This window comes from Dryas octopetala, chromosome 2, assembly GCF_963921425.1.
Source record: "Dryas octopetala chromosome 2, drDryOcto1.1, whole genome shotgun sequence".
NCBI classification, from domain to species: Eukaryota; Viridiplantae; Streptophyta; class Magnoliopsida; order Rosales; family Rosaceae; genus Dryas; species Dryas octopetala.
Genome location: NC_141367.1, coordinates 21,913,299 through 21,926,897, shown reverse-complemented (window position 1 = coordinate 21,926,897; position 13,599 = coordinate 21,913,299). Strand labels below are relative to the sequence as shown.

General features: G+C 33.3%; 1 protein-coding gene across 5 annotated transcripts; it reads left to right on the top strand.

The window, feature by feature from the left end:
- Nucleotides 1-4,499: 4,499 nt before the first annotated feature.
- LOC147294121 (cyclin-T1-4-like) lies at nt 4,500-11,942 on the top strand. Of its 5 annotated transcripts, none has more exons than XR_015120528.1 (7): nt 4,500-4,634; nt 5,336-5,882; nt 6,108-6,189; nt 6,434-6,568; nt 6,980-7,155; nt 7,650-10,864; nt 11,149-11,288. XR_015120528.1 is itself a non-coding variant. In XM_086233167.1 (7 exons), exons 2-7 carry the CDS (start codon nt 5,341-5,343, stop codon nt 11,714-11,716), a joined length of 1,113 nt encoding a protein of 370 aa, XP_086089293.1. In that variant the 5' UTR covers nt 4,500-4,634; nt 5,336-5,340; the 3' UTR covers nt 11,717-11,942. The 5 variants fall into 5 exon arrangements, 3 of the variants coding, with proteins under 3 accessions (XP_086089293.1, XP_086089294.1, XP_086089295.1); XR_015120529.1 differs by lacking the exon at nt 11,149-11,288 and adding an exon at nt 7,263-7,364 and having other exon boundaries at nt 7,650-7,783; XM_086233167.1 differs by lacking the exon at nt 7,650-10,864 and adding an exon at nt 11,685-11,942 and having other exon boundaries at nt 11,149-11,294.
- Nucleotides 11,943-13,599: the final 1,657 nt, after the last annotated feature.

The window sequence follows — 13,599 nt, the reverse complement described above, 5'->3', positions numbered from 1 at the left end:
ATTATCTCTATAAAAAATTTACTAAATTAGAAATTATTTGATTATGTAATTGTTATCAAATAAAAAAACGGTGAATTAAATTACTACTAAAATCGTTTGTTTATTTTGTCACAGTTGCATTATTAAATGATGTTCGATTTGGTTAATTTTTTACAGAAATAATCTTCATAAAATGATCTAAAAAATGAATAGTTCTAATCACATATTTACATTATAGAATAATAATAATAAAAAAGAAGATCGATGAAGAAGATAAATTAGAGAAGGTGGATAGCATTTCTCTTGATTAATAATGTGAATAATTAGTATCTGATTTGTATGGAATTATCGTATTGTATTAAAAATTGTCCCTCTAATTCAAACGTGTAGAGAAGTTAAAACATTAGGCTGAGATATTATTTTCAATCCTTCCAATATACGATGTCCGGCCCAAAAAAATATCTTTAGAATATGCGATGCCGGTTAATTTAATCACTTACGCAACAATATTGCAGTCAGCTAGCTAGCTGTCCAACTATGACCCACGGAGCTTTTATTTCTTCTTTTTGGGGCTAGGCCAACGCCGACGCAGATACTTAATGGATGCTATTATCATGTGTGGGCCTCACTATGCAGTCTACACATATCCCCTAATCTAGTTTTGTCGGCAAAAAGCATGAATAATGGTGCCATTGCCTCCATTTATTACGCACGTGCATGCATTCACCAGCTAATTAAGTCAAGATTACTGTACATTTAGTACAGTTATAAACTTTCAACCTCCGTTTAGTTCACCGATTTGGGTAATATTAGATTTTATTCTCGTAATTGGTAAATAAGCTTATGAGAATGTGACTCCTTTGAGTTTGTTATTCCTATCACTTGAAAAAACATTTATTATCGGTATTAATTACCAAATGACTTCACTATATTGAAAAACAAGTTTTCATTCTTTTTATTTTTTGGCCATGACACAAGTTTTCATTCTTAATTCCTAACATTTCTAAACATTAGAATGAGAATTATTATTTTCATTCCTCTATAATGAGCATGCGTATAGCATTCTCAAAAAACTCATTTTGTGAACCAAACATATATAGCCTCAATACTCCTGGCTTAGCTGATGAATGAGGTTCGTTAACTTCGTTTTCAACTTCGTCATGAGTGTATAAGGTTGTTCATGCTCTTGTTGGTCTTGTGTCGAGGGAATGAGGTCTTTTTTATTAGTTAGAGAAAGGACTTTCTTGGCTAAAGAACTGTACTGAGGATGACCTCCTTGAACCAATCACACTTGATTGATTTGATATATATACTCTCCACGTACGTACATTTTGATAAAAAAGAGTATATTGTACAAATTAGATTTTCCTGCTTTTTTTTATTTAATTTTTCATCTTAAAAATACTGTATTATAATACTTGCATGTGTGTATCTGCTTTAAAAGATTTGTGAATTTATAACACTTGTAGCTGTTTGGGATCAAAAGAAAAGCTTAATTTAAATTTTTAATGACATACTGACACAAGTAAAAATAAACACAACAAAAAATCAATTTCCTAATAATGTAGTTATTTGCTGCCAGTGATATATGTCGTTTCCTAACTCCTTCCATTTACTAGATGTTGGCCACCTTTTTTTGTTTTTGTTTTTTGTGTGTGTGTTTTCTTGGGAGTTGGGTCCAAGAGTTTGGCCACTTAATGATCAATTAATAGGTAAGCCTTTCCTCATCAATTGACAGGTGTCAGCTTGCAGGGCAGTCAACGTGTGCATTCCTTGGTTATCAAAAGCATTAATTTCTTTTCCTCACTCATCAAATGGTGGAGTAGTCCTCAATGCAAGTCTCTCTCAATATCTATGCTGAAACAGTAGGGTTTCGTTAATAGTTATTTATTAAGCAACATAAAATTGCAAAATATGAATTGGCCGTAATCAAAATATAGTGACTTTGAGAGGTGTAATCGTGTGTCTTAAGGTGTGTTCTTTGTCCTACTCATAGAGTTTATTGATGATTGCCAATGACAAACTAGACACAAGACTAGATGGACGTACTATTACAGTATTACTCGATCAGCTCAACCCACGATTTTATTTTTCATATGTATATTAATAGCCCATAATCTACACAGACTACACAACTCACAACCTTTTAGTCCACCCATTTTTAAATTTTAATTTGTCGCTAATATAATTCTTCTTTAGGATACACAATTACACAAAACCGAAATATTATAGTTGACAAAAAATTAAATAGCTAGGCATTTAGGTTGGATTTAAGTTGAACTCGTCCAAGTTGCACCTCCTAATATGAACCCATTAATTGTCCGCTATATTTACTGATGCCAATAAATGACAATAATAGTGAAGAAAACGTGAGAAGCTTAGGCATATCTAGCTAGGTTCAGTTGCTGGAGTAATCTAGCTCATAGTGGTCGATCCATATAAATTATAGAGGAAGAGATGCAAAAGTTTAGGCTATATGGAAGAAGAATTAAGAAGAGGAAAAATAATGAAGTTGCATGAAAGAAAGTTGAAAGCAGAAGAGTGTGGATTGGTATATATGGAGAAGGGCGAAAAATTCAACTGTAATTGTGATATTCACGTAATGGTAGTTAAGTTTGGGAGAAGATATTGACACTCTCCAAAAATTAAACTTGGATCCCTCTAGTGGTGTATATGTAAGGTGGCATTAGGCCAATATTATTGACATGTAGTGGCTAGATTGATTTCTTGCATCTTTGGAAAATTTTGTGTACGTGTAACTATATATGGTGATGTGGTATTATAAATTTATTCAAATTATAATAGGGAGGAAATTACAGATTTAGTCCAGTTATTTTATACCTAGTTCAATTTTGGTCCACAATCTTTTTTAAGTTCTGTTTTGGTCCACTAATTGTTTCACTTGTTCAATAAAGGTCCAGATTTGTTTTCTCAAATTTGGCCTGCTTTTTACCCTATCAAATCTCACCCAAATTCAGCAAATATATACTTGTTTTAAAGCTATGCATTTCTTCTTTACAACCATATAAAGATCATTCAAATTGGAGTTCTAAAACTCAAGATAATTGACCCTAAAGTAGGGTACCCAAAACTGCCAATTTTTCAAATTTCACCAAATCTCAATTCTCTTAGATTATAATACTCCAAATTTGTTTTTATGACTAAGAAATGATGAAATATAACTTATACTTCAATTATAATTGAAGAAAACACAACCCAAAAAATTTAAAGTCACAAATCTGGACCTTTATTGAACAAATGAAACAATTAGTGGACCAAAACAGAACTTAAAAAAGATCGTGGACCAAAATTGAACTAGGTATAAAATAAGTGGACCAAATCTGTAATTTCCTCTTATAATAGGTGTATAATTTTTAAAACAGTACGTAGTGCTACATATCCCACATTTTTATACCATAATTTCATACCACCTTATGTGGCAACTTACATGACATTCATACATTGGATACTAAACAATAAAAAGAAAAACTTTGTCCAATAAAGTAATGACACGTGAGATGGTATAAAAATATGGTAACTATATCATTATTCTTTTTAAAAGTATATATTAATGCTTATAATTTATGGTTTTAGATATTATTAATTATATACGTATTATAATTTGAGTAAATATATAACACATATCAGCATGCCATGTGACATTACGTATGGTACGTCACTTAGAAAAATTTATTACGTCTTTGGGTCCTTTTTTTGCTTGTGTATATGGAAAAATTATTCTATATTTATGTAATATCGCCACAGGTGTAACTAATCCACATGTTATAGTATAGATGAACGACAAGTTTATACTTTTAAAGTATATAATTAATAACATTCACTCATATTATAATGCGTAAATTTGTTGCACTACGTAACGGTGTTATGATTATACATAATAATTTCTCGATAATCTAGTGGACAGTTCTAAGTCCCGCGGTATGTGTTAATTCTCTTTGTTTTTTTTTTATTTTAAATTTAAACATTTAGTTTACCAAATGACAATAATTGGACTAATTTTTTAATTAGTAGGTACTAACATGGATTGAAACTGTTAAATTAGGTCACAAATATAGTCCAAAGCGGATACTTTTTTTTTTTTTGCCACCGATTGATCAATTATTTTACTAAATAATCGGTAGTTTATCAGTTACTCCGTTATATATATATTATTCAATATATATATATATATATAGTTGTGATCGACTGTCATGCAATAATAGTTGTGACAATACGAAGTTTATAAAATTTTTATACGAATTTAAGGCTTTAGATTTAAATTTCAGAGTTGAAATCCCTACACCTAGGAGAAGAAAAAAATCCACAAAATTTCAGTTAAAATATATATATATATATATATATATATAAAAGAAGACTAAATTCTAATTTTTTGAAAAGTAAAAAAAAAAAAACTTAATTAAAATAAAATCCGATACGAAGTTTACTCAAAAGAAATTCAAAGGCAGGTGAAAAGCGTGGATTGGGTTGTTGCTGACCGAAATAAAACTGCCCCTCGCACTTTTATTTGGGTTTAACTCCTCGCGTATCCTCTCTTGTCGAGTCCTTTAGGCTTTCTTTCTCCGTAAACCCTAATCTTCTCGCTTGCGATCGCATCCACCGCGGTTTTCAGATCTCCATCGTTGCCGATTGGTCAGGTAATTGCTGTAATTCTAACGATTTTGATTGTTCTCGTCGTCGTGGTGGTCGTGGTGTTTCGTTCTAAGTTTCCCGCCGTTTCAATCTGCTACTTTGTGATTTATTTTTCAATTTAATTTTAGATTACTTATTTTTCCGTAATGATCTGCAATTATTTGCGGTTTTGTATTCAATATATTTATTTTTAGCTGAAGAGCCTTATACATGTGTATATGCATATTTAGTTCATTTTGGGAGAAGTAGGAGTTGTAGTAGTAGTAGGAGAATTGTAAATTTTTGTTGCTGGGAACATAGAAAACATGTCATGGCTTCAGCTGAGTGATCAAGCTTGAAAATTTGTTGACATTTATAATATACAGGCCAGAGTTTGGTTTTGAAAATTTGTTACATTTATAATATATCGAATTATAGGTTATTTATGTTATTGATTTAGTAGTGATTATAGGCTTATAGGAGGTCAAGTTTAGAGAGAGGCTGCATAGGCATCAACTTTTTGACTAAGTAGAAGCATTGTAAATGCACAATGTTAACCTAAATTGTCTTTTGATTTTATCTTAGAATACATAACCAGTGTTGAACACTGTGAATGTCTGCGTTTTGTTAGTTTTTTTGTTGTTGTTTTTGGTTTTTGGTTTTTAGTAGTTTCTCACAACTTTTCTCTGTTTCTGTGTCTTTATATTTAATGTTTTTAACTTATCAGGAGTAATGTCCTTCACGCGTAACTTTCGCTCACAAGGAGGCACCACTCATGATGACTATTGGCCCTCATTCAGTAGAAATGACTTCAAAAGCTTCAACAACAAAAACAACTGGAACAGGAGCATGAGCAACAACTTTGTTAGGAATTATAACAATTTCCATAATTACGTGGGCAGTTATAGGGAGCATACTGATAATTCTAATTATGTCAAGCCTGACAGTGCTCCATCTTTGAAAAGGAGAAAGGTTTCAGCTTCTACTTGGTGTGATGGTGGGAGACATTATCTGCCACCCAACACATATGACTTTGCCCCTTCTACCTGCAATACGTATGTCCCTTGCACAAGATCCAATGGTGATGCCTCTACATCTACTACCGGTAAACGTGACCGCTCAAAATTAGATGAGGATGAAGTGGCCTTTATGTCAAGGGATGAGATTGAGAGATACTCCCCATCTAGGAAAGATGGTATAGATGCAGTACGCGAAGCACATTTGCGATACTCATATTGTACTTACCTTCAGAATCTTGGATTGCGGCTTGAGCTGTAAGCTCTTCTTCTCAAATGTCTATCCTTGTTATCTTTTCATTTTGATTTTTATGTTTTCATTTTGATTTCTTTTTGTATTTTCTGAAGTGGTTTTAGATCCAGAGCTAGTTATGATTTTTAACTTTGAAAGTGTGGAGATTTTGTTAGTTGACTTTAATTTTCAAGGTTTCTTCTCTTTTTGTAAGGTTATATAATTGACAAACTATATCATGTATCTTCCAGGCCACAAACGACAATCGCTACTGCAATGGTTCTCTGCCATCGTTTTTTTGTTCGGCGATCACATGCTTGCCATGATAGATTTGTGAGTATTCAAGTTCTTTTGAAATTATAGCATTTATGGCATACAATCATTCATTGTGTTCAAAGTCTCTTCCCTTTTCTACTTCTTTTTTATTTTCTTAATATAACTCATTTAACTTATGTTTCTGCTCTCCATATGTGTTATGAAGTCATTTCCTATTGTATTATGGATGATGTATGTTGTTAGTTTACTCTGCCAATCCATGTCGAAATTATGGATTATGAGTATTTCATTTCTTTTGCAGTTGATTGCCACTGCTGCTCTTTTTCTTGCTGCAAAGTCTGAGGAGACACCTCGCCCTTTGAACAACGTATTGAGAGCTTCTTGTGAGATTTTCCATAAGCAGGATATCAGTTTCTTGTCCTATATGCTCCCTATTGTGAGTATCTTTAGAGTTCTTTTAGACCTCTATCATTTGATCTGTCCCTAAAGTAAAACATTCGCAATGAAAGAAATCTTTTTTCCAGTTTAAGTGTCAATTTAAATATTAGTACATTATGAAATGCCATACAGTTTTTCTTTTTTGATCCCATCATGACATGAAAAAACATCATATCCTTTCTTTATTTTTATTTTTTTAAATTCAGATGGCCATTTCCTGCATTAAATTATATTTCATATTTCATTCGATTCAGTAATTTATGTATTGTGAACATTTTAAACTTCTTTCAAAGATTTTTCCAAGTTGTCTGACTATAATCTATTTCAGTATGGAATTGCAGCCTAGAAAATTTAAGCTGAAATTAAAATTGCACATTCTAGCTTTCTGACATTTTTGTATGTTAATCAGGACTGGTTTGAGCAGTATCGGGAGCGGGTCACTGAGGCTGAGCAAATGATACTGACTACTCTAAATTTTGAACTTAATGTGCAGCATCCATATGATCCTCTTACATCCATTCTTAACAAATTAGGTGTTTCACAAACTGCTTTGGTGAATCTGTCCTTAAGCTTGGTCAGTGAAGGGTAAGTTCAGACAATCCGAGGTTTCACTTTTTTTTTTAAAATTTTGTTGGATGTCTTTACTTGCTCATTATTTTATGCCTGCAATATTTTTGTATTGGCTTCCTTAGTTGTAGAGATACAACCAGCTAGTTGATGTTCAACTTAACAGGATGCTGTATGCCACAATATGGTTTTTCTCTTACGTAATTAGTTGATCATGCCTTCTTGAGGTACTATTTTGTTCTGCTACTCTTGAAATATATTTTTCTACTCTTACAAAGTAGGCGCAACTGAAAATGTAGTGTTAGAATTAGGATTTTCGATGTGGTTGTTAGGAGGGGTATCATCAGACTTTCAGATTTTGTTGATGTTTGGGCTTGGCTGTGGAGGAAACACTGGTTTTCTTCCTGTTCTCTAGCAGTGTGTTGCTTGTCTCAATAATTTTCTTGTTTAGAGCAACTAACCCTAGTTGCTATTATGGAATATTAATTATTTTGGCATGCATATAATTGCAGGATCTACAAGATTAGCGTGATCGCCTGTATGATATTCTTAGCTGGTGGATTGATATGCTGTTCATGGAAATTGTTTTATGTCTCACAAACATACACTTGTTTGCTTGGTTTTGGAGGAAAACCATTGACTAGGCAAGGATGTGTTTGGTAGCCCTTCCTATTTTCATTGCTTTTTATGAACACCACCAATGACTTTACCCACTAACAATGAGGGATTTGACCAGATATAGGGGCTGCTTTAGGTTTAACTGAGGCTATGCCAAGTTGTTTTCTATCTACATGAAATTTGTAATTTTGAATTAGTTTCTTTTTTCTTTTAACTTTTTGCAAAAATTAAATTGTGCCCTGGTTTTGCACCCGTAGTGTTCTAATTTTTCTTCCTTTGAGTATCAGGGTTTTCAGTTTGATTTCAGTTTCAACCAAACTCTTTCCGCTGGAAGTTAAACCTTGGTCCAAGAATTGCAAATTGTTGTAGAAGTGTCGCCACTTATGCTTGTGTCTCAGGAGCTTCTGTGGGCTTCTGCCTGACTTGGATGCTGTGATAATTTTTGGTTTTGTATTGTTTTTCCCAGTACAGAATGGAATATCTTAAAATTCGGTATAGTTCCAGTCATCTGTCCTGTCCCCTAATAGGGGGAAAAAAAGAGAGACTTAAATGCAATACACTAGAAATGAAAATGAGAAAGAAATTGGCAAAATGTGCTGACATTTCTCCCCATTAGGCAGCTTAGAAATGTAACTTGTTTACCAAGATGGGGAATAGGAGGTGAAGGAATATTTGAAAAAAATTAATATGACAGACTTTTGTAACACTTATCCGATGTCATATCTTCGTATATGGTTGTCATATCATATCTATTTGGTTTAACCTATACTTCTCAGGTATTGATTTATCTGGATCTAGACCCTACCCAATTATTTATCAGGGTCAAGACCTTGACTGGGAACTATTTGGTACCATATACCAGTTAATCAGTTAAAGTCGCTTGCCTGATCTCCATGTAAGTGGTTGTGTACAGTTCTGAATGGATTTTGAGGCCAGTTCACAGTTGTTAGTATGCAATATTCTTTGCCTTGAAAATATGATGATTTCTTCTTTCAGTTTTCCTATATTCAAACTCTACTTTATTTTAACATATTCAAGCCATGACTTTTGCCATAGTTTTTGAAAAAAAAAAACTGATCTTGAAATGGATTTTGATTTTTTCTTTCTGTTTAAATTTATTATTTTTGTTCACGATGTTTATATTTAAAGCCTATCTTCATTTATTTGTAATAATCATATCAATCTTAATGCTATTATAGTTGTTATTCATGATTAATACATATATTACTTTTACCACTCACTTTGGACCACTAATCGTTCTATGAGGCAACTTGTTTACACAGAAGCACACAACCCAAATATACATGTTTATATATATATGTTAAAAATTTAAAAGTTTCCACATTTTATGGAAGTCTACTTTCTGAATGAATTTAATATTATCATTAATTGCATATATCCTTTTTAAAAAAAAAGTTGCATGTATCAATGAAGAAATTGCCATATACTTTGTATCCTACTCGGTTACATCAAGGGATATTTGAGTGTAAGGGAAGGGCTTCCCTAATCATTTGTACAAGTGATAATATTTCAAAGTTTATATACATTCTCCACCTCAGCTCTCCTTCCCCTCCTGAATAAAAAAGAAAGTCCCCCCCTTCTCTGACTGACCAGAAAACGAAGGGTCCGTATTCTATCCTTGGTTTCAATCCATACTCTTTATGTTTCATTAATTTATATTCTGTTAGCTCTTTTGCTGTACCATAACATATTGTGTCATTCAATATGGTGTACTCAACTGTGCGTCTTGTGCCTTGGTTTAGAAGGCATGGAGTGGGGCATGGTTCATGTAGCCTTGGGTTCAAGTATTTCCAGAAAAATAAAATAAAATATATAATGAATAAAAGAATTCACTTGTGAATAAGGAGTTTTCTGGCCTCACTATAGCTACACAATCAGGATGGTTGATGTTGCACGTAAATTTGGTAGATGAGGCTTCTTTTCTGGACGCTTCTGATGTGGTGGCCTGGTGGGTCCATTTGCATATACTGTATATTTTTCAATTGTAAGAAACAACCTATTTCTTTCAAATAGGTTGCTCAGCATATTTCAGTAAAAACCCCATAATGAGGGTGGTTTTACCAAATTATTTTATTGAGCTACATGTACTAACAGAGGATGTTGACCTCCTGCATGGATTTGGAGAGTTGTTCTCTCTGTATGAAAGAACCTACATTTTTTTCACAATTTTAGAGTTTTTTTTTTGTTTTCTAAAAGTAAATTTACAACGATTATGTGTGCTACCCACAACTAATATGGAAAGCTAAAGACTAAAGGATTCCTAATGAATTAGGAAACATGCATATATGTGTTGAAATTTGGTTCTTTCTGTTTTCCAATTTTCCATCTTTGTAATTATTTATTATAAAGACTTCGTTTTTATTTAACTTTATACTAGATGATGAAAAAAAAAATCACAATGAGTACAGAAGAGAGCAGGTGGTTTTACTAAGTATGTTACAACTTTTGGCCAATTTTCCTGTCTAGAGAGAATTAACCACCTACCCAGTTGAATTTATCACATCCTACCTTGTAGTTTGAAAATTCCAACCATTGTCAAAATCCTTGTTGTTCTAGGGTGTATTTGTCATTTTCGTATTCTAAGAACTAGTTCTCAACAAGTTTTGCTTTAATAATGAATGCTCTCTAATATGTTATATAGATTAGTTGATAATACAAAGAAAGATATCCATGTTATACCTATACAGATATGCATATATACACCAGCTGGAACAAATATCAATGACACTTCAGCTTCATCTTATGCCTGCAACATGGCTTTAGTCGGTGATTACCTTGGGAACTTAGTAGTTGGGGTTATGTGCATGCTCAATGAGCATGGATGCATGTGTTTGACAAGTCTGTCCAGGTCCAGCCATTGAGCAGAAGGTTGTGGATATGCTTTGAGAAGTTTGAGTGTTTGCAATGCGCTACTGCATCCTGTTTGCTTTCTCATATGAATTGTGTATATGAGTAAAATAGCCGTGCCGCAGATTTGGGCCTGGGAGTTTGATGTGTTCTCTATGAGTATAACATGTTTGCTATAGTTATCAGCAATCCTGCAGAGATTCTGGAAAATATTCTACCTCACTTGCTGCTTTTGTAGTTGGTAAGAAGAAATTAACTCGTTATTTCCTCATGAAATCAATGCCTGATTTGATGTCATTTCGCTTTTGATTTTTCATGCTATATGTTTATCTCTTGTGCTGATGTACTTCCTTTCAATGTGAAAATATATGCTAAGTTGCCCTTGACATTGCCTGTTCTTACTGGTGTTGCCCCAGATGGTCTGGTTTGTTTATGCTTCTTTCTGCCTCTCTTGGCCAATGATGGTGATTCTGGTGGTGTTTCCCATGGCATTTTATAGCTGATGTGTCTTTATTTTATTTTTAGGCTTCGGAGTTCGCTGTGGCTTCAATTCAAACCACATCATATTGCTGCTGGAGCTGCCTACCTTGCTGCAAAGTTCCTAAATTTGGATCTTGCTTCCTATCAAAATATTTGGCAGGAGCTCCAGGCTACACCAGATATTCTTCAAGGTATGCATGCGTGCTTTGTTATAACTTTGCACTGGTAGAAAGGAAAACTAAGTGTGCCATTTTTGTAAATGGGTTAAGGAAAGAAATATTTTAACCGAAAGCTGAGGCCCGGCTGCATTTTTTGGAAGCTCGTTTGAACAATGAATATATCTTGACAATTTCGACCAGAACTTAAACTAATATGTTGTTGGAAGGATAATTTTTATCTTTGCTAATTTACAGAGTGGATTTGAATGTGTATTTAGTTCTCTAATGTTTATGTTCCAATTTAGATCATTACATTTTGTCCTTTGAGTTGGTGCTGAAGTTTTTTCTCGGTTGATCAGTGTTGTATAAGCTATAGGTACTGTTTATTTTATAGATATTAATTTGTGTTGATTGTTGATGCAGATGTGGCCCAGCAGTTGATGGAACTCTTCTAGTGGAACTCTTCTAGCGGAACACGGGTGGAAGATAGAAGGGACTAAGAGGGCCATGACCCCTGCAAACTGCTGAAAAAAAAAAAATCATTAGAAGTTGTAGATACCAATGTGTTGAGCATATTATTAGAAGTTGTAGATACCAATTTGTTAAGCATATTAAATCAGTTACTACCTAACTTCATCTATGGTTATGGGTAATACGAGTTTATGTTTCTTTTGTCTTTTATTGATTGATATTGCTTCTATATTTTTTTGGTTAAGAGTGGTTTATTTGAACCCAATTTTTTTTTTTTTTAATGTTATTATTGATCCAATTTCTTTCATGTAGTTTTCTCCACATTTACCCTTGCAAAAACTTCAACCAAACAACCATTCCTCCATCTATGCACTAGGATATTGATCTTGTGTTATGGACAGAGAGAGTAAGGGTTGTTTGGTTGCAGTTATAGCAAGGGGGAGAAAAAATATATATAAAAGAAGAGTTCTTTTAATTAGAAACCCATAATGATGAGAAAGAAATTTAAGCTCAATTCTAGCCGGCCAAAAAATTAAGTATAATTTCAAACTGTCTATTGAGCGTTCGGCAATTCTTACTTAGCACTTGGTGGGACTTGTTGAGCGCTCGGCAAATATGTAAAACATGCATCTATAACCTAAAACATGTCATATGTAAATTAAAAAGATGTATCTGTAACTTAAAAAATGCATTTGCAAATTAAAAAGATGCATATGCAACCTAAAAAAATGTGCAGTTGCAGATTCCATCGAACGCTTGACAAGGTACTGAGGGCTCGTCATCTCCCCGTGTGCGTACATAGACATATTTGGCTGAAACTTATTTTTTTAATTGATTGGGTTTGTAGTTAAAAAGGTTTCAAAAACAGAATTTTAGAGTAATTTATTATAAAAGAAGTTGGTCAAGAGTCGAGAAATAAAATAATTGTGTATAAATAACCCCATTCTTTTGTTAACCTAATTTCTATTTGTTGTTTTTGATCACTTTTGTAAAGTACATATATATATATAGTAATGTTTACTCATTCACCACTCTCTTCTCTCTTGCACAAATTGCCCTCTTGAAAAAGTCCTCCTTTGAAGTCACTCACCCTTAGGAAAACCCTTTAGAACTTCTTCCCACACTAGGGAAGTCTTGCGCAAATCCTCTTTGTCTTCTAAAACCGTACCCTACTAGGAAACCCAAAATATGCCCCAAAACTCGACTCTCTAACTTCGGGCGACCGGTCAGCCAATCCTTTGATCAGTCGGCCAAACTGCCCCGAAACTCCAATTAGCTTCTGGAGCTGGGCGACTGGTCAACCAAAGCTCCGGCCAGAAACTTCCAACGAGCCACTTTCACTACACACCGTAGAGTGGAGAATTCAATGATTGAAACCATTCATTTTTTAGGTTTATATTCAAATGTTGTAAAAAATTAGCCAAATCAAAAATTGTTTAGTTATCTAAACTGTGTAAACAAATACAATTCGTCAGATAAATTTGAAATGATGTTGACTGTAATACACTTGCTAAACCGATTCGGCTGATTTTTTGTAAAAATGATTTTTGAATGATGCCCTAAAATATGGACATACATGTATATATGTACATGTCCCTTTCATTGAGGGATCTCTCATGGGGCCCACTCTATATAATATTTCAATGTTTCGAATAGTCTATTTTTTAAGTCTATTAAAAAATCATCTTACAAAAAATTAAAAAAATCGAAAATCATTAAGTTATATAACTTTGATCAAATAAATAGACGAATAAAATATTTTCAATAAATACTTGAAATGATGACCATTTAATCAAATGGGTAAATGGTTCCCGATTTAGCTAATTTTTTTACACAAACTAAAGTGTTTAGTATGCCAAATGCATAT

Excerpts from the sequence above, each read along its gene's own strand:
- LOC147294121 (XM_086233167.1), top strand. The coding sequence starts at position 5,341 with ATGTCCTTCACGCGTAACTTTCGCTCACAAGGAGGCACCACTCATGAT. Across the intron at positions 6,190-6,433 it reads ATGCTTGCCATGATAGATTT|TTGATTGCCACTGCTGCTCT; the intron begins GTGAGTATTCAA and ends TTTCTTTTGCAG. Across the intron at positions 11,295-11,684 it reads TACACCAGATATTCTTCAAG|ATGTGGCCCAGCAGTTGATG; the intron begins GTATGCATGCGT and ends TTGTTGATGCAG.